Raw genomic sequence first — 25,479 nt, forward strand, 5'->3', positions numbered from 1 at the left:
TGGATGGGGATGCTTGCAGTTCTGTGATGCTGGCTAATCAGCCTACCCAGGGATGCAAAGATCCTACCAGCTTGCTGCCACCTGGAGAATCTAAATTTATAGCCAGGGGTGAACAGCTAATTTCATGGACCTGGACTAGGATAAGAGTGTGAGATGAGCTCCCCCTGCTGGTTGGAGGCTGGATAATCACCTTCATCAGGCATTGGGATGACAGCCCCCTTCTCTGTGCCCCTCTCCTCCCACCTACAGATGCAACCATATTCATCTGAGTCAGATATTCAGCCATTAAAAAGCCTCTTTCAAACAGTTGCTAAATTGGGATTATCAGAGCATACCCAGCACATATCATGGGCATCTCTCACTGCCTCGCACACCTGCATGAGCAATTCCCACATCCTGGCACACTCAGCACCTGCTGAGGGCATTTCTCACGTCCTTGCACACTCAGTACATGCCAAAAGCATCTCCAACATCCTGGCACACTCAGCATCTACTGAGGGCATTTCTCATTCCCTCACATACTCAGTACATACTATGAGCAATTGAGCATCTCCTACATCCTGGCACATTCAGCATCTACTGAGGGCATTTCTCATTCCCTTACATACTCAGTACATACTATGAGCAATTGAGCATCTCCTACATCCTGGCACATTCAGCATCTGTTGAAGGCATTTCTCACTTCCTTGCACACTCAGTACATGCCACAAGCATCTCCAACATCCTGGCACACTCAGCACCTACTAAGGGCATTTCTCACTTCCTCACACACCCAGCACATACCATGAAAATGTCCCACATCCTAGCATGCTCAGCAACTACCGTGAACAATTCTCATTTCCTCACACAACCAGAATATGCTACGAGCATCTTCAACATCCTACCACACTCAGCATCTACTGAGAGCATTTCTCACTTCCTTGCATACCCAGCACATCCCATGAGTGTTTCCTACAACTTGACATGCTCAGCACCTGCCATGGAAACCTCTGGTATAGTCACACAAGGGTCAAAAGACAAACTCTTTCTTCCTTACAGAAATGCAAAATGTACACAAGAAGAGGACATATTCAACAAATGAATTCGTTTATTCATATATACCAATTACCTATCTAACATTAAAATCTCTCTAACACACTCAGATGTGTGTGTATGTGTGATGGATGAGTGTGTTAGAGAGATTTTAATGTTAGATAGGTAATTGGTATATATGAATAAACAAATTAATTTGTTGAATATGTCCTCTTCTTGTGTATATTTTGCAGCACCTGCCATGGGCATTTCTCACTTCCTCACACCCCCAGCACATCCCATGAGTGTCTCCTACATCCTGGCACGCTCAGCACCTGCCATGGGCATTTCTCACTTCCTCGCACACCCAGCACATCCCATGAGTGTCTCCTACATCCTGGCACGCTCAGCACCTGCCATGGGCATTTCTCACTTCCTCACACACCCAGCACATCCCATGAGTGTCTCCTACATCCTGGCACGCTCAGCACCTGCCATGGGCATTTCTCACTTCCTCGCACATCCAGCACATCCCGGCACGCTCAGCACCTGCCATGGGCAATTCTCACTTCCTCGCACACCCAGCACATCCCATGAGTGTCTCCTACATCCTGGCACGCTCAGCACCTGCCATGGGCATTTCTCACTTCCTCGCACACCCAGCACATCCCATGAGTGTCTCCTACATCCTGGCACGCTCAGCACCTGCCATGGGCATTTCTCACTTCCTCGCACACCCAGCACATCCCATGAGTGTCTCCTACATCCTGGCATGCTCAGCACCTGCCATGGACATTTCTCACTTCCTCACACACCCAGCCAATACCATCAGTGTCTCCCATATCCTCACGCACCCAGCGCCTGTTGTGGGCATTTCTCTCTTCCTTGCACACTCAGCACATACGAAGGGCAATTTTCACTTCCTTGCATTTGCACACTTGTACCTGCCATGGGTTTCACTCGCACTTTGTAGCCATTTGTGTTTCCTTCCATTTCTTTCCACTTCATCTGAAGTCTGTCCTCTGATAAAACTGTCAGTTTCAGCCGCGCTGACCCTGGAAAAGAGAGATCCAGTGAGTTCCTGGCTCATTATAGAGACCCGACTACTAGCGTCTCAAGATGGGGGGAGGGGGACAAGTCAAAGTGACATTTACACACGTCGGGGCCCCTCCCCCACCCCGTCCCTAAATTGGCTGTAAAAGACACAATAAGAAAAAGTTCCAAGGTCGTGCTGTGCAATTTGGAAAAAGAAAAAAGACACAGCCAGTTTCAACCTCCCAGTAAAACAAGCATTACAAATATCCGAGAGCCTCATTCCAGCAATTCTTGTTTATGGATGTGAGAGTGAAGTTTATATAGGAAGGGACAGAATCTCAATGTAATTCCTGCACCTCCAGTTCTGTAACACACGTTGTATCCACAGAAGAGCCCCAATAATGGGCCTGGGACATGAACCTTTACAATTCACCACATTTAAAAAAAAAAAAAAAACTTTCAAATTCTGTTGTCACTTCTGTAGCAGCAGCACAAACTCAATCCATTGCCAGATACTTTAAGTAGTAACACACAAATCCAACAAAAACAAACAAATATGGAACCTATATAGCAAACCTATCATACCATAATAGCACTAACTCCCAGGATTCACACAGTAACAACCCTACCTAGGAAGAGGCAGCACTGGAAATATTGCACCAGGCCCTAAAGCACCAATGCACCTCCTATAAGAAAAACAGAACACGTCAGGCTGCTGTAGATCCCTACACCGAAAGCACAGGCTAGCAGAACACAGACAGACCCTCGCCAAAAAGAATAAACAGACCACAAACTACAAATAGGAACCGCAACAAGCCGGATTCTGAATGCAATGCAATAATGGCAAAGCAGAAACATCACCATTAAACAAACAACAAAATGAAAAAGTATAAAACATCAACCATGCTAATAAAACAAATATTTCAAAACATATAACAAACAGAATAACATACAATTAAAAACTCATATTCAATTTTTAAAAAATGTATCAAACACCAATAAAATATTTCAAAACAGTAGACATATCAAATAAAATCCAATAATTAAAATTAATAGTCATTAAAAAAAAACAAAACTCTGCTCTCCATATCTGGAAACATTTGATTTCCAGTCACCCTGAGATTGCCCTGGATTAGTGGGGGAGGGTGCACATACACATCTCTCTCAAACACAACCTCTAACACACATGTTCATTCTCATGCACACTTCCTCACACACAGATGTTCATTCACTGACTTTCTCCCCTTCCCAAACACAAACAAGCTCTCACACAGTCAGTGGCTCTCTCTCTCTCTTTTTCTCTCTCTCTGAGTGGCTCTGTCTCCCTCACACACACACACACACACACTCTCTCAGAGTGTCTCTCTCTCTCTCTCTCGTACACAAACACAAGCAATCTCTCACACTCAGTGGCTCTCTCTCACACACAGTGGCTCTCTCTCACACACAGTGGCTCTCTCCCCCTCACACACAGGCACTTTCTCACACACAGTGGCTCTCTCCCCCTCACACACACACAAAAGTACTCTCTCACACTCAGTGGCATTCTCTCGCTCACATACATACACATATGCACACAGACAATCTCTCACTCTAAGTGGTTCTCTCTCCCCATACACACTTTCTCACACTCAGTAACTGTCTTTCTCCTTCTCACACACACAGAGCCACTTTCTCACATTCAGTGACTCTCTCTCCCTTACATACTGGCACTCTCTCACACTCAGTGACTACCTCCCTCACACATACACAAACATACACACATACACACACACACACACATATAGGCACTCTCTCACACTCAGTAACCATTCTTCCCCTCATACACACACACACACACAGGCACTCTCTCACACTCAGTGTCTCTCTCTCTCACACTCATACATGCACTCTCTCATGCTCAGTGGCTCTCTCTCCTTTACACACACAGGCATTCCCTAACACTCAGTGGCTCTCTCGTTCTCTTTCTCTCAAACACATACACACAGTACACACACACACATATATAAACAGGCACTCTCACACTCAATAGATCTCTCTCTCACACGCACACACGCGCAAGTTCTCTGTTTCTCTCACACACTTGCAGGCTCACTCTCTTTTTCTTACACACACAAGCACACTCTCAAGGCCTCCTACTTTCTTCTGGGACTTTTCAGGTGGCCCCACAGGCCTCTTCTTCAGCCGCTATAGGAAGGGGTCTGTGGTGACCCCAATGAGTTTAGTCTTTGGCCACCCTGGGGTGAGCTCCTCTTCTGTCCCTCTGTGGTGCCAAGTTGAAACATCTGAATATATTTGATCTGCACACAGCACTAACACTACCCCTAACTAATCAAGCTAGATATTTCAATGGTGGGGGTGGAAGGTAAATAGAACCAAGAGCTAAGAGAAACAGATAAGTATGAGAGAAAAAATGTGTGAAGCTTGCTGGGCAGACTGGATGGGCTGTTTGGTCTTCTTCTGCCGTCATTTCTATGTTTCTATGTTTCTATGTTTCAGGAGGGACAGAAGAGGTGCACAGACGGCCTAGTCTGCAGGCAATGGGTGGACACTTGGGAACCCCTTCTGAAACTAAGATGGCAAAAGGGTGGCAAGCCATTTTTTGGGGGTGGCACTTGCCATCATTTGTCACCTTGTAGCTCTGCCTAGGACCTGACTAACACAGGAGACAGGAAGTGTAATGCCAGCCCCACATCCCAGAGAGAGCTGGGAACTGAAGCCTTGTTCTTTCACGGGACCTGCAGGGTGAGAAACCAGAAAGTGTTTTAGGTGTTTGTAAGGAACGTGGCTGGGGATGATTGCACTGAGAATGACAGAAACGGGATGTTAGCAAGAGAAAGGAAAGACCGAAAGGAGGGAGGGGAGAGACAGTGGGCAGAAAGGAAAAATGATCATCGGCAGGGGCAAGGGCAGGAAGGACAGCGAGATCCTAACCACAATGATGGGATTCAGAATGAGAGGAAGCGCGCGCCAGGGCCCCCTCCACACCCCTCCCGAATCCCAAGGTTACAACGGCAAGAATGTTGCAGAACTGGCATTAAACTGAGGGACTAATTATAGAAGTCCCCCAGCACCCAAAGGCCACATCCATCCCTGATGCTAACGAGCTCCAGTATGAAGGAGCCTTGTGTTAGGGGAGCATTAACTTCCAGAGGACACAGGACCGGGGGCCTAGAACCAGGAGGCCGGGCCACGGGAAACCCGACCTTACCAACTGCACAGAAATAGCTCAGCATCAAAGAGAGTCTTCTCATCTCGAGGCTCCCGGACAACGCAGGGGTCACAGGGTGAAGGCTTCGGCACAGACAACATCCCCATGAGGCCTTCGCTTGTTCGGACAAAAATTACCCGCTCTGCCACCAGCTCCTTAAGAGAGTTTGGTGCCTCGTGCCGCATGCTGAGACGTGGATGCAGGGACGTCGGATGGGGCGGGCACAGCAGGCAGAGCCCTCACGGGCGCACAGTGCCAGGGGGGGGAATTCTCTGCAGGGGACGCGAGCTCCGGGGCCTGTGCTGCCTCGTTGCTGGGGGAGAATCCTCGCCGTCCCGGCCAGCCGCACCACCACCACCACCTCACGGGGCACCTCTCGCCACGTCCCAACCATCCAAGCGGGCACCCACACCAGCCCTGCCAACTCTCACCACTCGCGCTACAACGCTCAGCAAGGGGCACTGTGGCCAGCCCCATTTTTTTCAACGTACCCCAGTGCATTAGGGTATTTGTAGTTCCTGCTTCTGTCATTTGAAACAAGTGCTGCAGATACCATCAGGATGGGGATTAGGCCAAACCCCCCTCCATGAACTGGATTTCCTGGCAACTCCCAGTCTACGCTCTCAAAGAAGCCCCCTGAGTGCTCGTCCCTCCTCGCTGCAGCCCTGTCTATCACCAATCTACTGCTTTCTGTGCTCACTTCCTGTCCCTTGCATATACACAGAGCATGCAGCAGTGCACAGAGTCCTCACGTGCAGACCTCACTGCCCTCTACTAGCAGTCGGACCAATCCTGCAGATAACGAGATTCTTTACAGGCTGTAAGGCCCGTTACTAAACCACAGAAGAACTGTTCAACTTTCAGGTTGAATAGGAGGCAATAACATCACACTGGTCCTTCCTTCAGACATGAACAGCAGAGCAGGAGTGAGGTGCATTGACAGAGCTGGAATAGCAGGAGGCGCTGCAGGGCAGAGCTGCGCGTGAGGGTCTCAGTACCGGAATAGCAGGAGGCGCTGCGGGGCAGAGCTGCGCGTGAGGGTCTCAGTACCGGAATAGCAGGAGGCGCTGCGGGGCAGAGCTGCGCGTGAGGGTCTCAGTACTGGAATAGCAGGAGGCGCTGCGGGGCAGGGCCGCGCGTGAGGGTCTCAGTACTGGAATAGCAGGAGGCGCTGCGGGGCAGGGCCGCGCGTGAGGGTCTCAGTACTGGAATAGCAGGAGGCGCTGCGGGGCAGGGCCGTGCGTGAGGGTCTCAGTACTGGAATAGCAGGAGGCGCTGCGGGGCAGGGCCGTGCGTGAGGGTCTCAGTACTGGAATAGCAGGAGGCGCTGCGGGGCAGAGCTGTGTGTGAGGGTCTCAGTACTGGAATAGCAGGAGGCGCTGCGGGGCAGAGCTGTGTGTGAGGGTCTCAGTACTGGAATAGCAGGAGGTGCAGGGGCAGAGCTGTGTGTGAGGGTCTCAAGTACTGGAATAGAGGGGGGCTGCAGGGCAGGGCTGTGTGGTGAGGGTCTCAGTACTGGAATAGGAGGGGGTGCTGGCAGGGCAGGGCTGTGTGTGAGGGTCTCAGTACTGGAATAGCAGGAGGTGGCAGGCAAGAGCTGTGTGTGAGGGTCTCAGTACTGAAATAGCAGGAGGTGTGTTGTGCAGGGGCAGAGCTGTGTGTGAGGGTCTCAGTACTGAAATAGCAGGAGGTGCTGCAGGGCAGGGCATGGGCTGTTGTGAGGGTCTCAGTACTGAGATAGCAGGAGGTTGCTGCAGGGCAGGCTGTGTGTGAGGGTCTCAGTACTGAAATAGCAGGAGGTGCTGCAGGGCAGGGCTGTGTGTGAGGGTCTCAGTACTGAAATAGCAGGAGGTGCTGCAGGGCAGGGCTGTGTGTGAGGGTCTCAGTACTGGAATAGCAGGAGGTGCTGCAGGGCAGAGCTGTGTGTGAGGGTCTCAGTACTGGAATAGGAGGAGGTGCTGCAGGGCAGGGCTGTGTGTGAGGGTCTCAGTACTGGAATAGCAGGAGGCGCTGCAGGGCAGAGCTGTGTGTGAGGGTCTCAGTACTGGAATAGGAGGAGGCGCTGCAGGGCAGAGCTGTGTGTGAGGGTCTCAGTACTGGAATAGGAGGAGGCGCTGCAGGGCAGAGCTGTGTGTGAGGGTCTCAGTACTGGAATAGGAGGAGGCGCTGCAGGGCAGAGCTGTGCGTGAGGGTCTCAGTACTGGAATAGCAGGAGGCGCTGCAGGGCAGAGCTGTGCGTGAGGGTCTCAGTACTGGAATAGCAGGGGGTGCTGCAGGGCAGAGCTGTGTGTGAGGGTCTCAGTACTGGAATAGCAGGAGGTGCAGGGCAGAGCTGTGCGTGAGGGTCTCAGTACTGGAATAGCAGGAGGTGCTGCAGGGCAGAGCTGTGCGTGAGGGTCTCAGTACTGGAATAGCAGGGGGTGCTGCAGGGCAGAGCTGTGTTTGAGGGTCTCAGTACTGGAATAGCAGGAGGTGCTGCAGGGCAGAGCTGTGTGTGAGGGTCTCAGTACTGGAATAGCAGGAGGTGCAGGGCAGAGCTGTGTGTGAGGGTCTCAGTACTGGAATAGCAGGAGGCTCTGCAGGGCAGAGCTGTGTGTGAGGGTCTCAGTACTGGAATAGCAGGAGGTGCAGGGCAGAGCTGTGTGTGAGGGTCTCAGTAATGGAATAGCAGGAGGCGCTGCGGGGCAGAGCTGTGTGTGAGGGTCTCAGTACTGGAATAGCAGGAGATGCTGCAGGGCAGAGCTGTGTGTGAGGGTCTCAGTACTGGAATAGCAGGAGGCTCTGCAGGGCAGAGCTGTGTGTGAGGGTCTCAGTACTGGAATAGCAGGAGGTGCTGCAGGGCAGAGCTGTGTGTGAGGGTCTCAGTACTGGAATAGCAGGAGGTGCAGGGCAGAGCTGTGTGTGAGGGTCTCAGTACTGGAATAGCAGGAGGCTCTGCAGGGCAGACATGTGTGTGAGGGTCTCAGTACTGGAATAGCAGGAGGCGCTGCAGGGCAGAGCTGTGTGTGAGGGTCTCAGTACTGGAATAGCAGGAGGCGCTGCAGGGCAGAGCTGTGTGTGAGGGTCTCAGTACTGGAATAGCAGGAGGTGCAGGGCAGAGCTGTGTGTGAGGGTCTCAGTACTGGAATAGCAGGAGGCTGTGTGTGAGGGTCTCAGTACTGGAATAGGAGGAGGTGCTGCAGGGCAGAGCTGTGTGTGAGGGTCTCAGTACTGGAATAGCAGGAGGTGCAGGGCAGAGCTGTGTGTGAGGGTCTCAGTACTGGAATAGCAGGGGGTGCTGCAGGGCAGAGCTGTGCGTGAGGGTCTCAGTACTGGAATAGCAGGAGGTGCTGCAGGGCAGAGCTGTGTGTGAGGGTCTCGGTACAGGAATAGCAGGAGGCGCTGCAGGGCAGAGCTGTGTGTGAGGGTCTCAGTACTGGAATAGCAGGAGGCGCTGCAGGGCAGAGCTGTGTGTGAGGGTCTCAGTACTGGAATAGCAGGAGGTGCTGCAGGGCAGGGCTGTGTGTGAGGGTCTCAGTACTGGAATAGCAGGAGGTGCTGCAGGGCAGGGCTGTGTGTGAATGCTTTCCCTTAAGGTGGCACAGATCCTCTTACCTTGAGCACATCCTGGTCCCAGAATGTGTGTCACAACGATTAAACAGGCAAAAAGGAGGTACCCTCTTGAAATCATGATGTTGGAGCTGTCGGAAAGGAAGACTGGTTTGGTAAATGTGTATTTGAAATATGCAACATAAAACACTCATTTTACGAAAGTCCAGGAGTGGGAAAAACTACCTCAAAGAAGTCATGAAGTAAAGAATGCGTGAGACTCCATCACAGCGAGAGAAGTCAGGGAGGGGAAGAATGAGTAAGACTCCATCATGGCAACTAAGAGAGAGGGATGAGAGGGACACCTTTGCTTTATGTGAGAGAGGTAAGAGTGGCAATGGATTGGAATAAACTGAAAAAAGCTCGGATCATTCCTAATGGACAAGCTCTGGCTTGTTTCTTGTACGCTGTCCAAGATTCTCTCTCTCTCCTCCCATTGGAAAGAATAAAAACAGAGAGAGGCTCTTCTGTAAGAGAGAGAGTGGCAGTGACATTATAGCAACATAAGATATGAGCTGCTGGGTCAGAGCAAGGTCCATGGAGCCCAGCCCCGACGTAGCCCATTAAATAGATCCATGTCCTGTTCCTCGCTCCCAGGGACTGCAGTGGCTTCCTTTAGTCTGCCTGCCTAAGAATGTGTTAAAGGACTTGTCCTCCAGGAACTTGTCCAATGCTCCTTTAAACCTCGCTATGCTCATCGCCTCGACCACGTCCTCTGGCAACAGATCCCACAGCTTCATCTTGCACTGAGTAAAAAAGCACTTTCTACGACTTGTTCTGACTCTGCCGGGTGTCAGTTTCAGGGGATATCCTCTTGTTTAGTATTATTTGAAAGGGTACGTAACCCTGCTTTATTTACCCCTTCCACCCCACTCATGATTTTATAAACTCCGATCCTGTCCCCTCTCCAAGCTGAGCAGCCCCAGCCTGTGTGGCCTCTCATCATAGGAGAGACCTTCCATCCCTTTTATCATCATCATCCTCCTTCTTTCTAGTTCCACTATGTCTGTCTGTCTGTCTTAAGCTGAAATGGGGCAACCAGAGCTGCACCCACTATTCAAAGTGCAGTTGCACCACAGCTCGCTACAATCTTTTATTCTTCATTCCTAACTTTCTGTTTGACACAGAGATCCAAAGATCGTTCTCAATGACGTCAAGGTCCTCTTCCTGGGCGGTGACTCCTAATACAGAAAGCAGCAGTGGGTAACCTAGAGTTGGGAGGATTTTTCCCACATTAAATTTAAACTGCCATTCAGTGCCTCACTCTCCTCATCTCCCAAGGTCCTTCTGCAGTTCCTCACAATCCAGCTGGGCCAGACCAAAGATCCATCGAGCCCAGTATCCTGTTTCCAACAATGGCCAGTCCAGGTCACAAGAACCTGGGATCCTGCCGTGTACCTGAGACCTAGATTGGTCATTGTGGCTAACAGGATGCTGGGCTCAATGGACCTTCGGTCTGACCCAGTATGATAAATTCTTCTGTTCTTAACTTTGAATAATTTTGTGTCCACTGCAACTCTGATCACCTCACTCACTGTTCCCTTTTCCAGATCATTAACGAATATGGCAAAGAGTACAGGTCCAGTACCAATCTCTGTAATACCCCACTAATGACCTTTATCCATTTGGCAAAGTGACCAGTTAGTCCTACTCTCTGTTTTCTGTCTTTTAACCAGTTCTATAAATAAGGTTCTGCCTCCTAGCCCATGACTTTTTAATTTCCTGAGAAGTCTTCCATGAGGGGCTCTGTCAAATGGCTTCTGAAAATCCAAATATGCTATTTCAGCTGCCTCACCTTTAGCCACATGCTTATTAAAAAGGTGATAGACCGCTAAGGCAAGCCTTCCCTTTGCTAAAAGCAGGTTGACTCTTCCCATGCCGTGTCTATTGATTTGGGCAGTAATTTTGTTTTTAAGTATAACTTCTACCATTTTGCCTCCTCCAATATTACATGCTTTGATCAGTAAAATTGCACTCAGTTTGTAAGGTGATGAGAACACAGTATGGGGAACAGGGGCTAATACATAGAAAGTTACAGTGCAGAGCATACATATAGGTACAGTATAGAAATGGGACTTGCATATACAGTTACAGTATGGGGAGCAGGGACTGTTACACACAGTACAGAGCATGGAAGGCTCTGTTATATACATGGTTACAGTATGGGGAACAGGGGCTGTTACACACAGTACAGAGAACGGAAGGCTGTTACATATACACGCAGTTACAGTATGGGGAACAGGGACTGTTACACACAGTACAGAGCATGGAAGGCTGTTACATATACACGCAGTTACAGTATGGGGAACAGGGGCTGTTACACACAGTACAGAGCATGGAAGGCTCCGTTACATATACACGCAGTTACAGTATGGGGAACAGGGGCTGTTACACACAGTACAGAGAACGGCAGGCTCTGTTACATATACACGCAGTTACAGTATGGGGAGCAGAGACTGTTACACACAGTACAGAGAACGGCAGGCTCTGTTACATATACACGCAGTTACAGTATGGGGAGCAGGGGCTGTTACACACAGTACAGAGCATGGAAGGCTCCGTTACATAGACCTCTTTTCCATGCACAAGATTTCAGAACCATTCTACAAGCAATCATTTTTTCAAAATTAGACTATTGTAACACCATCCTACTCGGCCTTCCCGCTTCATACACCAAACCGCTTCAGATGGTGCAAAATGCAGCTGCACGAATTCTGACAAATACCAGGAGAAGGGACCACATAACCCCCATTCTAAAGAGCCTCCATTGGCTACCCATACACTTTAGAATAATATACAAGGCCATTCTTACCACATACAAAATCATCCACCAACTGGCTCCCATTGACCTACAGATCCCTCTCCGACTACACAATTCGTCAAGACCGACAAGAGATGCATACAAGGGATAGCTACAGGTACCACCGTCCAAATCTACTAGACACTGCACTCTAAGAGACCGGGCTTTCTCTACAGCCATTCCACCGTTATGGAACTCCATCCCCTCAAATCTCAGAACAGAACCATGCATCTCAACCTTCAAAAAAAAGACTAAAGACCTGGATATTCATTCAAGCTTTCCCGGACGCCAACATGGTCAACTAATCTCCAACTACACCTTGTTTAACCATATCCTCTATCATTTACCTGTGTGAATTAATAACCTGTCCTTTCTCTTCCTTCTCAGCCAAGTTCTTATCACCCTGTTATATGTAACTGCCTTTTCAGCACCATCGTTATAGTTATGTTTACTATGCACCCATGTTCTATGTGAACCAGCATGATATGACTGCTGTCTCGAATGCCGGTATATAAAAATCGGAAATAAAATATATACACGCAGTTACAGTATGGGGAGCAGGGGCTGTTACACACAGTACAGAGAACGGCAGGCTCTGTTACATATACACGCAGTTACAGTATAACAGGGACTGTTACATACAGTACAGAGAACGGCAGGCTCTGTTACATATACACGGTTACAGTATGGGGAACAGGGACTGTTACACACAGTACAGAGAACGGCAGGCTCTGTTACATATACACGCAGTTACAGTATGGGGAGCAGGGGCTGTTACACACAGTACAGAGAACGGCAGGCTCTGTTACATATACACGCAGTTACAGTATGGGGAGCAGGGGCTGTTACACACAGTACAGAGAACGGCAGGCTCCGTTACATATACACGCAGTTACAGTATGGGGAACAGGGACTGTTACACACAGTACAGAGAACGGCAGGCTCTGTTACATATACACGCAGTTACAGTATGGGGAACAGGGACTGTTACACACAGTACAGAGAACGGCAGGCTCTGTTACATATACACGCAGTTACAGTATGGGGAGCAGGGACTGTTACACACAGTACAGAGAATGGAAGGCTCCGTTACATATACACGCAGTTACAGTATGGGGAGCAGGGACTGTTACACACAGTACAGAGAACGGCAGGCTCTGTTACATATACACGCAGTTACAGTATGGGGAGCAGGGGCTGTTACACACAGTACAGGAATGGAAGGCTCTAACAGCCCCTGCTCCCCATACTGTAACTGCGTGTATATGTAACAGAGCCTGCCGTTCTCTGTACTGTGTGTAACAGCCCCTGCTCCCCATACTGTAACTGCGTGTATATGTAACAGAGCCTGCCGTTCTCTGTACTGTGTGTAACAGCCCCTGCTCCCCATACTGTAACTGCGTGTATATGTAACAGAGCCTGCCGTTCTCTGTACTGTGTGTAACAGTCCCTGCTCCCCATACTGTAACTGCGTGTATATGTAACGGAGCCTTCCATTCTCTGTACTGTGTGTAACAGTCCCTGTTCCCCATACTGTAACTGCGTGTATATGTAACGGAGCCTTCCATTCTCTGTACTGTGTGTAACAGTCCCTGCTCCCCATACTGTAACTGCGTGTATATGTAACAGAGCCTGCCGTTCTCTGTACTGTGTGTAACAGCCCCTGCTCCCCATACTGTAACTGCGTGTATATGTAACGGAGCCTGCCGTTCTCTGTACTGTGTGTAACAGCCCCTGCTCCCCATACTGTAACTGCGTGTATATGTAACAGAGCCTGCCGTTCTCTGTACTGTGTGTAACAGCCCCTGCTCCCCATACTGTAACTGCGTGTATATGTAACAGAGCCTGCCGTTCTCTGTACTGTGTGTAACAGTCCCTGTTCCCCATACTGTAACCGTGTATATGAAACAGAGCCTTCCATTCCTGTACTGTGTGTAACAGCCCCTGCTCCCCTTACTGTAACTGCGTGTATATGTAACAGAGCCTGCTGTTCTCCGTACTGTATGTAACAGTCCCTGTTATACTGTAACTGCGTGTATATGTAACAGAGCCTGCCGTTCTCTGTACTGTGTGTAACAGCCCCTGCTCCCCATACTGTAACTGCGTGTATATGTAACAGAGCCTGCCGTTCTCTGTACTGTGTGTAACAGTCCCTGTTATACTGTAACTGTGTGTATATGTAACAGAGCCTTCCATTCCTGTACTGTGTGTTACATATACACACAGTTACAGTATAACAGGGACTGTTACACACAGTACAGAGAATGGCAGGCTCTGTTACATATACACAGTTACAGTATAACAGGGACTGTTACACACAGTACAGAGAATGGCAGGCTCCGTTACATATACACGCAGTTACAGTATGGGGAGCAGGGGCTGTTACACACAGTACAGAGAACAGCAGGCTCCGTTACATATACACGCAGTTACAGTATGGGGAGCAGGGACTGTTACACACAGTACAGAGAACGGCAGGCTCTGTTACATATACACGCAGTTACAGTATGGGGAGCAGGGGCTGTTACACACAGTACAGAGAACGGCAGGCTCTGTTACATATACACGCAGTTACAGTATGGGGAGCAGGGGCTGTTAGAGCCTTCCATTCCTGTACTGTGTGTAACAGCCCCTGCTCCCCATACTGTAACTGCGTGTATATGTAACAGAGCCTGCCATTCCTGTACTGTGTGTGTTACATATACACACAGTTACAGTATAACAGGGACTGTTACACACAGTACAGAGAATGGCAGGCTCTGTTACATATACACGCAGTTACAGTATGAGGACCAGAAGATGCTATTATGCATACATAAGAACAGGGCTTTGTTGCCTACATGCAATTACACGATGTGAAAGACTGCTGTGGACGCCCACGTGGCTAAGGTCAAGTAGGCAGCAGGATAACAGAATTTTCCAGGTGATCCGTGGACTCACGTACCTGCAAACTGCTTTCCCAGCTTCACACAGACTCGGCCGTTACATCGCTCTGCAGGAAAGATAATGGAGTTTCAATGGCAGTGACAGTACCGGCTGGCTAATGAAAGACTTATTAATAAAAATGATACAAGTCATTTATACACAAGAGCGCACGGTCTAGGAACTCCTGACGGACACAGTTATCAATGGCCTACCCTTCACAACAACAGCAAAAAGCATTTTCAATTATCCTCCCATTGCCTGCTCTTCTGAAGAGACAGGAAGAAAGCTTAATACAGCCAGGGAAGGAAAGAAAGTGCTGGAAAGGTGGGATGAGGAGCCGATCGAGACTCGGTCAGATGTATTAATATTTCTAAAGCTCTTCAGCAGCCCCAGAGCAGCGAGAGCCAGTACCTGCAGCCGGACTGCGGACCCATTAGCAGGGTCCATGATCCTCTCGCTGGTGCTCCCCAGCTGCCTCATTGGGCCTACATCTCTCCGGCTGCGACTGCTTCCACTTCTGCTCTTCCAGGACGTTTGGAGGTGCGCAGGACTTTCTGCACGGATTAACTCTGCAGCCCGACAGAGCAGAACACCACCCAAGCCAGCCTACCCCCAACTTCTCTTATACAGCCTGAGAAAAAATGCAGAGGCTGGCGTCGCTCCAGCTTGTTACACAGCTCAGGAATTTAGCAAAACAGAAGACCCAGAGATTAAGGGGAACTGCTGAAAGCCTCAAAAGCTTCAGCCCTCTGACTCCAGGTGTTTGCACTTCACAGCCAAACCCTGTTCCTGCCTCCCAGGAAAGGATCAGGCCGTGCGCTTACACTTCTATTGCAGGTTTGTTCTTCTGTAGTTTTGGTACAATACATTTGTTGAAATATGAAATAAATATTTTCTTTGGTGGAAGGTGGTTAATATCTATGATCATTAAAATGAATTTTAGTTCTCATCCATAAATTGCTAAGTACATGATTTCGGGAATGTGCTGTCATTCATTGATGGCTACATTCAGGCCTGAAGTTGTCATTAAGCACATTTGGATTTGGATTTTCAGAAGAACATAAGAAAATGCCATACTGGGTCAGACCAAGGGTCCATCAAGCCCAGCATCCTGTTTCCAACAGTGGCCAATCCAGGCCATAAGAACCTGGCAAGTACCCAAAAACTAAGTCTATTCCATGTAACCGTTGCTAATGGCAGTGGCTATTCTCTAAGTTAACTTAATAGCAGGTAATGGACTTCTACTCCAAGAACTTATCCAATCCTTTTTTAAAAGGATTGGATAAGTCCCTCATGAGAGGCTTCTAAGAAAACTAAAAAGTCATGGGATAGGAGGCGATGTCCTTTCGTGGATTACAAACTGGATAAAAGACAGGAAACAGAGAGTAGGATTAAATGGTCAATTTTCTCAGTGGAAGGGAGTGGACAGTGGAGTGCCTCAGGGATCTGTATTGGGACCCTTACTTTTCAATATATTTATAAATGATCTGGAAAGGGGTATGACTATTTGCAGATGACACAAAATTATGCAGAGTAGTTAAATCTCAAGTGATTGTGATGAACTACAGGAGGACCTTGCAAGACTGGAAGATTGGGCATCCAAATTGCAGATGAAATTTAATGTGGATAAGTGCAAGGTGATGCATATAGGGAAAAATAACCCATGCTATAATTACACAATGTTGGGTTCCGTATTAGGTGCTACAACCCAAGAAAGAGATCTAGGTGTCATAGTGGATAACACATTGAAATCGTCGGCTCAGTGTGCTGCGGCTGTCAAAAAAGCAAACAGAATGTTGGGAATTATTAGAAAGGGAATGGTGAATAAATCGGAAAATGTCATATTGCCTCTGTATCGCTCCATGGTGAGACCGCACCTTGAATACTGTGTACAATTCTGGTCGCCCATCTCAAAAAAGATATAGTTGCGATGGAGAAGGTATAGGGGGATGAAATGGCTCCCCTATGAGAAAAGAGTAAATTGGTTAGGACTGTTCAGCTTAGAGAAGAGATGGCTGAGGGGGGAATATGATAGAAGAGTACAAAATCATGAAAGGACTTGAATGGGTAAATGTGAAATAGTTATTTACTCTTTCAGATAATACAAGGACTAGGGAGCATTCCATGAAGTTAGCAAATAGCACATTTAAAACAAATTGGAGAAAATTATTTTTCACTCCATGCACAATTAAGATCATAGGGGTAGATTTTCAGAGCCCTGCTCGCCTAAATCCGCCCAAAACCGGGCGGATTTAGGCGAGCAGGGCCCTGCGCGCCGGGAAGCCTATTTTACATAGGCCTCCCGGCGCGCGCAGAGCCCCGGGACTCGCGTAAGTCCCGGGGTTCTCGGAGGGGGGCGTGTCGGGGGCGTGTCGGGGGGGCGGGCCCGGTCGTCGCGGCGTTCCGGGGGCGTGTCGGCAGCGTTTTGGGGGCGGGTACGGGGCGTGGCTACGGCCCGGGGGCGTGGCCGCGCCCTCCGTACCCGCCCCCAGGTCGCGGCCCGGCGCGCAGCAGGCCCGCTGGCGCGCGGGGATTTACGTCTCCCTCCGGGAGGCGTAAATCCCCCGACAAAGGTAAGGGGGGGGTGTAGACAGGGCCGGGCGGGTGGGTTAGGTAGGGGAAGGGAGGGGAAGGTGAGGGGAGGGCAAAGGAAAGTTCCCTCCAAGGCCGCTCCGATTTCGGAGCGGCCTTGGAGGGAACGGGGGGAGGCAGCGCGGCTCGGCGCGCGCAGGCTATACAAAATCGATAGCCTTGCGCGTGCCGATCCAGGATTTTAGTGGATACGCGCGGCTCCGCGCGTATCTACTAAAATCCAGCGTACTTTTGCTTGAGTCTGATGCGCAAGCAAAAGTAGGCTGATCGCGCTTCTTTTAAAATCTACCCCATAATGCATTACCAGAGGATGTGGTTAAGATAGCTAGTGTAACTGGGTTTAAAAAAGGTTTAGATAAGTTCTGAAGGAGAAGTCCATAAACTGCTATTAATTAATAAGCAATAGTAGCTTGAGATCTATTTAATCTTTGGGTACTTGCCATGTACTTGTGACCTAAATTGGCCACTGTTGGAGACAGGATACTGGGCTTGATAGATCCTTGGTCTGACCCAGTATGGCATAGCTTATGTTCTTACACCTTGTTCTTGGAGTGGAAAATAACTGGGGACAACAGGCTGGCTGAAGATTTGCTGACTTCCAGCTGAGCTGAATCTCACCCAGCAGTGAACAAATCTCTGCTTCCTGATCCAGCCCCTCATCTCGCAGGCAGCTGCAGGGAACAAGAAGGGAGGGAGGTGATCCTGGAACTGGCAGCATAGAGCAAAAAAGAGCAGCTCTGCTCCCTAATCCAGCTGCTCTCGTCCTATCCCCAAGTGACAGGAGGGGAAGGAGGGACCTGGAGCACACCGCGTAAAGGGGGTCATTTTGGAGAGATCAGAAGAGGCTGACTGGGGGGAGTTTTGTGGGGAGTGACGAGAGAAGCTGGAGTGTGAGAGTGGATTGAGTGTGAGGTAGACTTCAGAGAGGAGAATGGGTGACAGTGTCTGTGTGTGAGAGAGGTTAACAAATTAAAATAAAAATGCATAAGGTGTGAGAACATCCTCTTTCCTTACTCTCCCCTCATCCCCAGTTCTCTCATCTTCTCCTCACCCCAGAGATCTCTTCCCTATATTCATACAAAGAAAATAAATTATACAGACTCCAGCACGGTTGGAAAATTACTCTTATAATGTGGTGGTGAGCAAGGAGCCCAAGTCCCTGCCAAAACCCCCCTGAAAGCAGTTATTATAGGGAACGAGCCAAGCTTAGGACCCCAGCTAGAAGAAAAAAAAAAAAGCCACAATGGACTACGTTTCCCAGGTTCCCCAGCCGCAGCCTCTCTGGGGAGGAAATCCCTGAGAGAATGGAGGATGGGGACTCCACAGTCCTCAGCTACACAAGTGGGTTAAATTGGGGAGAGTTTGATGCTCAGGGGGCGGTGAGGCAGCCGCCTAAGGAGTAAAGATATCCACTCTGTGTGAGCCCGAGGTAGGGGTTTCAGAAATGACTTTTTTTTCCATTGATTTTCTCCTGTTCTTGTCCATTACTTTTTTGTATTTTATTTGTTGCTGTTTATATTGCACCAGTCTCGGCGCCACACAACCTAAGAAAACAGTGCGTCCTGTTAGTAGAGAGACAGTTACATAATATTAACAGACAGAGGCCCTTTCTAACAGGAACAAGCAGAGTTGAAGAACAAGGTTTTTTTGTTTCGTAGAGAAGGTAAGACCTGCCTGCCTTCTTCTCACAATTCTTGTGAGGGTGCAGCTCCTGTGACTTCCCTCCCTCTGCTTTCTGACAGACGAAGCTTTATAAAGGATGGAACCGTTAACCATGCAGTCGCAGCTCGCAATACATGAGCAAGGTAGAATGGATCATACATAATGATTCATCTTAAAATCGTGCCCTTGAGATACCGGGAGCCACTGCAAAGCCCGCACACAGCGCGTAATATGCTCAGCCAACAAAATCTCAGCAACTAAGCAACCTGCAGCACTTTGAACCCGCTGAAGAACTGGATTGATGAGCGAGGTTAGCCCAGATAAAGAAGCTTGCAATAATCCAAAATGGGTAAGAGCTTGAGTTTGCACCACAAACTGATAATCAGTAGCACAGAAATAAGGTTTTACTCATCATAATAGCTTGTAAAAGGTAGAGGGCCATATTCAGCCACGGTGCAGCTCTGCTAGTCAGCCAAATCATCCAGCTAATTAGCACTGTACATTCAGCGGCAGGGCAGCACTGCTGGATATAGATGGCTAGCTTAAAGTTAGCCATTTAAGAGAATTATCCAGCTAAGTGGCACCTGCTGATCCTAGCTGGATATTCAGTGGCACCACAGTGCTAGAGAAGTAGCCCTGATCTGGCTAGGCACCATGTTTAAATATCAGCCTCGAGAGCTTTGCTACACCTCTCACCTGGGATTCAGCATTCCCAAATAGCATAACTCAGAAACAATGGGCATGGCAGCAGCAGCCACTTTAAAACCTGGAAAAATTGCAGGAGCAGTGGAATACAACACCCCTAACATTTCTGTTTTACCCAGCTTGAGAGCTCACTAAGTGCTAAGAGACAACCCACATTCCCAGGTGGAATCACTCAATTGTCGGGACCCAGTGGATAAATAAGCTGCATCTCGTGCACTTAGAACCAAAAATGGATATTAAGGGCTAGATTTTAAAATCCCTGTGCTCGTAAATCCTCCCGGATTTACGAGCGCAGGGCACTCGCGCGCAAAGCCCCGGGACGCGCGTAAATCACAGGGCTTTATAAAAGGGGCAGGTCCGGGGGCGTGGCAACAGTTCGGGGGCAGGCTAGGAGGGCGGTCCTGAGTCCCCAGGCACTGCGGCCTGTGCCGGGGGATGCGAGGCAGCATGCGCAAGTTACGCCTGCTTGAAGCAGGCGTAACTTGCCTAACAAAGGTAGGGGGGGTGGGGGGGATTGAGGTAGGGCTGGGGGGTGGGGCGACGTGGAAGGAAAGTTCCCTCCGAGGCCGCTCCGAAATCGGAGCGGCCTCGGAGGGAACGGAGGCAGGCTGCGCGGCTCGGTGCGTGCAGCCTGCCGATTTTGCGCAGCCTTGCGCGCGCCGACCCCGGATACACGCGGCTACACGTGTATCTTATAAAATCCGGTGTACTTTTGTTCACGCCGGTGGCACAAACAAAAGTACGCGCGCACGTATGTTTTTAAGATCTACCTCAGCGTGAGGGAAGCAGATTTGGCAATGGAAGCACAGGGATGTTAAATAGTACTGGTGAAAAGGCAGAGCCCTGGCCTACACCCAACTCTAGAGGGACCCAATCCTTATTTGCTGCTAGCACTTTGTAAGAAAGGACTGGAATCATTTAAGTACGTCAGGACCCACTTCGATTCCCACCAATCAGGCTAGCACAATCGTGGAAGCCACAGTCTCAAAATTAGCAGAAACATCACTGGCTGGCCCAGTGCTCTGGAACACCATGCCACGCGAAATAAGGCTGCAGAGAAATTTCAAAATATTCAAAACCAATCTGAAAACCTGGCTATTTAAACAAGCTTTTTATAAAGATAACAAGAAGGAAAAATGCAGTTGATTGATAAGGACGCACCAAAACTAGAAGTTGTTACTTGTAAGCTACGAATGCACATTAATGTTAAATTCAATCCACCTAATATGTTCCCAACATATAAGCTTAATTTACACACATAGTTTATTGAAATGAATTGTTACCGCACTATGATGGCACATAATTAATTTGTAATCTATACCACTCACATTTTCATTATCGTGCCTTGCTGTAAACCATTGTGACGGTTGTCTAACTTAACGAAGGTATAGAAAAGTTTTTAAATAAATAAAATAAATCAACCATCAGAAATGAATTCCCTCCATCTAAAGATGTGGTAGGCCTGATTGACAAACTGAAGAGTAGTAAATCACCTGGACCAGATGGTATACACCCCAGAGTTCTGAAGGAACTGAAAAATGAAATTTCAGACCTATTAGTAAAAATGTGTAACCTATCATTAAAATCATCCATTGTACCTGAAGACTGGAGGATAGCAAATGTAACCCCAATATTTAAAAAGGGCTCCAGGGACGATCCGGGAAACTACAGACTGGTTAGCCTGACTTCAGTGCCAGGAAAAATAGTGGAAAGTGTTCTAAACATCAAAATCACAGAACATATAGAAAGACATGGTTTAATGGAACAAAGTCAGCATGGCTTTACCCAGGGCAAGTCTTGCCTCACAAATCTGCTTCACTTTTTTGAAGGAGTTAATAAACATGTGGATAAAGGTGAACTGGTAGATGGAGTGTACTTGGATTTTCAGAAGGCGTTTGACAAAGTTCCTCATGAGAGACTTCTAGGAAAAGTAAAAAGTCATGGGATAGGAGGCGATGTCCTTTTGTGGATTACAAACTGGCTAAAAGACAGGAAACAGAGAGTAGGATTAAATGGACAATTTTCTCAGTGGAAAAGGGTAAACATGTGGAGTGCCTCAGGAATCTGTATTGGGACCCTTACTTTTCAATATATTTATAAATGATCTGGAAAGAAATACAACGAGTGAGGTAATCAAATTTGCAGATGACACAAAATTGTTCAGAGTAGTTAAATCACAAGCAGATTGTGATAAATTGCAGGAAGACCTTGTGAGACTGGAAAATTGGGCATCCAAATGGCAGATGAAATTTAATGTGGACAAGTGCAAGGTGATGCATATAGGGAAAAATAACCCATGCTATAATTACACGATGTTGGGTTCCATATTAGGTGCTACAACCCAAGAAAGAGATCTAGGTGTCATAGTGGATAACACATTGAAATCGTCGGTACAGTGTGCTAAGGCAGTCAAAAAAGCAAACAGCATGTTGGGAATTATTAGAAAGGGAATGGTGAATAAAACGGAAAATGTCATAATGCCTCTGTATCGCTCCATGGTGAGACCGCACCTTGAATACTGTGTACAATTCTGGTCACCGCATCTCAAAAAAGATATAGTTGTGATGGAGAAGTTACAGAGAAGGGCTACCAAAATGATAAAGGGAATGGAACAGCTTCCCTAAGAGGAAAGACTAAAGAGGTTAGGACTTTTCAGCTTGGAGAAGAGGCGGCTGAGGGGGGATATGATAGAGGTGTTTAAAATCGTGAGAGGTCTAGAACGGGTAGATGTGAATCGGTTATTTACTCTTTCGGATAGTAGAAAGACTAGGGGGCACTCCATGAAGTTAGCATGGGGCACATTTAAAACTAATCGGAGAAAGTTCTTTTTTACTCAACGCACAATTAAACTCTGGAATTTGTTGCCAGAGGATGTGGTTAGTGCAGTTAGTGTAGCTGGGTTTAAAAAAGGATTGGATAAGTTCTTGGAGGAGAAGTCCATTACCTGCTATTAATTGAGTTGACTTAGAGAATAGCCACTGCCATTAGCAATGGTTACATGGAAGAGACTTAGTTTTTGGGTACTTGCCAGGTTCTTATGGCCTTTATTGGCCACTGTTGGAAACAGGATGCTGGGCTTGATGGACCCTTGGTCTGACTCAGTATGGCAGCTTCTTATGTTCTAAAGCCCCTCAGAAAATCCAGGGCAGCCAATATCCAGCAGATTTGTGAAACCCGAATTGCGAGGGGCGAAGCAGAAAAAATTCAACAGGAAAGTCTACTCTGAATTTCACCCAATAAAGTAGATTAGAATTGGGCAATAGCTAAACGGGCAGAGCTGGACGTAGAGAAGGCCTGGTAGTTTAAGCTGTATTAGTGCTTTCTTCATGGCTTCCGCGAGAATTCCTTCTGAGAAGGAGTGGATTAATGAACTTGCTCGAGCACCCGGGAAAAACATCCCCCCAAACGCAGGGGATTACAAAATACCTAGAGCTCTGGTTTTCTCCCATAGCTAACATTTTAATAAACACTTAGAGAGACCTGGATTTGCAGTACTTACTTTGCTTTTCCCCTAGGAATCTCTCTTGTATGAAGGCTGCTTTGTCCTGAAGCTGACTGAGGAAACTGAGGAATTAAAAGCAAAAATCACTAGGAAACAGGGAGACGGCGTATTTCACATTGCCAGCAGCAGCCGCTATTCACGCTGCAGTTATGAAAGAGGAAAGCTCCAGCGCTGCTCTCTCTGGATTTGTATAGGACTTGAGCTCTGCCCCCCTCTTCCCCTAAACTCTCCCCTCTCTCTCTGTATTGTCCAAGCCGCTCTGTGGTATCGCACATGGAAGTTGAACCCTGCTCCCCCCGTGAATCCCCTCTCACCGCACAGTTCATCCGAGCTCATAGAAGTGACAGCAGAAAGGGTCCAAATGCTGCACCCAGTCTGCCCCACAAACGTACGATAGCACCTGCTGCACGGTGCAGGTTACCCCACGCTGATCAGTTTCCCAGATCAAAGTCAGGGCCCTCTGTTGCTGTTTGAGAGCAACGTGGGAGTTGCATCAGGAGGATGAAGGCTTATTGAGTAAGGGTAGTAACCATTGCACCAGCAAGTTACCCCCATGCACTCTTCTCCACCCTTCTGTCCTCTGGGCTTTAGGGATCCACAGGGTTTATCCCATGCCCCTTTGAATTCTCTCCCCTCCAGGCATCCCCCACCCTCTCCGTGAAGAGACGCACTCTCTACTCCCACACATTTCACTTGTTCTCTTCCTACGTTTCACGGTAATTCCCCATCCTTGGACAGGACACAAGCTTTTACTGCTAGTTAAGAAATGAAATTGCAAAACTGTTACTAGTAACCTGCGATTTAAGGCAGTCACATAACATGGAGCCTGGCGCATAGCCAATGTGAGCTACCACAAAAATAGTACAAAGTTTTAAAGAAGAAACTTAAACTGTATACACACAAAACTTGGTGCCAACCACACAAACCAATTTTTAAATTTTACAAAAAATTAAAGTGTGGAAATGATTGGATAATAAAGATTGTAATTATGATGTGCCAAAACACCCTCCAGACATTTTTTATGTAATAATTGTAACTTCTTAATTAAATAAGAAGAGGCGGATCTGGGAGTGGCTCTCATTACATCTGGCCTGGGTGAGGAAGCAGCGAATACACTGCTGCAGTATTCAGCGAAAGCCTCCCAAGGACCTGCAGGTCACCACACGTCAGCCCCTTATCAGGTGCCGCTCAGCACAGATGCAACACTTTGCACAAACGTTGGGGCAGTCAATGTAACACACATGCAACTGAGCCCTAGGGTGCTGGGCCTAATTTTGGAAAAGTCCAATTGTTAGCCGGGTAGATCTTGGAATTTAGGAAAATCGCCCCTTATCCTTGGGACAGAGCAACAAGAAACAGATCTACCAGGAACTTGTGAGCCAAACTGGGTCCCTGTGGGAGGCTGCTGGGCTGGATGTACCTTCTCGTGAGCCCGGGCTGCGACCCCTCCAGACTCGAGCACGTACAGCGTGCACGCTGGCATCTACGTGAGCCGCCCCGGACACTTTTCAAATTGGGAAGCTGCAAATGCTAAGGATTTCTAGATAACTCAAAACAGGTGAAATTCTGCCTCCGGGACCCTGCTGGCTGCTCTCCATTGGATTTTGAATGAATTTGCAACCTAAAATATTTTAGCTGATTTTTATATTCCTCTTTCTGGAAAACCAGGGTCCGGCGCAGGAATGGTGCACGTTACACAGAGAGCTAGGTTTGCATATTAGACAGATACTTAGTAACACCACAAAACGAGCTGAATTAGTGGGAAACTGGAGAGCAGCAGCAAACCAAGAAAAGGTTTCAGCCCTGGCTACTGCCGGCCATCGATCCAACTGTGCTAATACAACTCCTTTTTGTACTTTTAAATCATTTTAGTGTCTTAAGAATCGCTGCATGAATTAGCGTCAGGCTTGCAATTATTACCCCTAAAGGCAAAAAGCATTTTTGTTAGTAAATGTAAAAAAAAAGTCTATAGGACAAAATGTCAAAGCAGTTTTCTGCACTTTTTTTTTTACCTGTGATAGGACAATTTGGAAGCAGCTCCTGCTAAGATGTTACTTCTCCGGCCACAGCCCCAGGCACAAGACACTCCCCACTGGGCACGATCTTCCACTAGGGTCTAGCGATCAGAAGCACAAAGGCAGAACAAGAGGCAAGAAAGCTTCACCCAAGACAAACCCAGAACCTAGTGCAGCCCCCACACACACACACGCAACACCGACCTCTGCTTTGCTCCTTTCCAGGACTTGTTCTTTCTGAAGAAGTCTTCACTCATTCACCTACATCACCCCCTCCTGAAGTGACTGAGAACTGAAGCCCATCCCTCTCTCCATCACTGCCCTCCCCTCCTCCTGAAAGGCCAGTAAGGGAGGGGAGAGAGGCTGCTGCACGGAGCCATGCACCTTCCATCCAACTCCTTGCCTAGTGCGGCTGCCATGTTGGGCTACTTGA

At 48.2% G+C, this 25,479-nt stretch overlaps 1 protein-coding gene across 2 annotated transcripts in view; it reads right to left on the reverse strand.

Moving 5' to 3' along the window:
• Positions 1-25,172, reverse strand: part of COL20A1 (collagen type XX alpha 1 chain) — a 102,249-nt gene extending 77,077 nt beyond the window's left edge. The window contains exons 1-5 of one of the 2 annotated variants that reach the window (XM_029611815.1): positions 25,044-25,172; positions 23,029-23,093; positions 14,590-14,637; positions 8,852-8,937; positions 1,956-2,066 (exon numbers count right to left, since the gene is read on the reverse strand). In XM_029611815.1, the coding sequence (XP_029467675.1) occupies positions 1,956-2,066; positions 8,852-8,927 (187 nt within the window). In that variant the 5' untranslated portion in view covers positions 8,928-8,937; positions 14,590-14,637; positions 23,029-23,093; positions 25,044-25,172. Of the gene's footprint in view, positions 1-1,955; positions 2,067-8,851; positions 8,938-14,589; positions 14,638-14,981; positions 15,180-23,028; positions 23,094-25,043 lie in introns of those variants that run through there. The other variant, XM_029611814.1, reaches the window with a different exon arrangement.
• Positions 25,173-25,479: the final 307 nt, after the last annotated feature.

Source organism: Rhinatrema bivittatum, chromosome 8 (assembly GCF_901001135.1).
Source record: "Rhinatrema bivittatum chromosome 8, aRhiBiv1.1, whole genome shotgun sequence".
Taxonomy (NCBI): Eukaryota; Metazoa; Chordata; class Amphibia; order Gymnophiona; family Rhinatrematidae; genus Rhinatrema; species Rhinatrema bivittatum.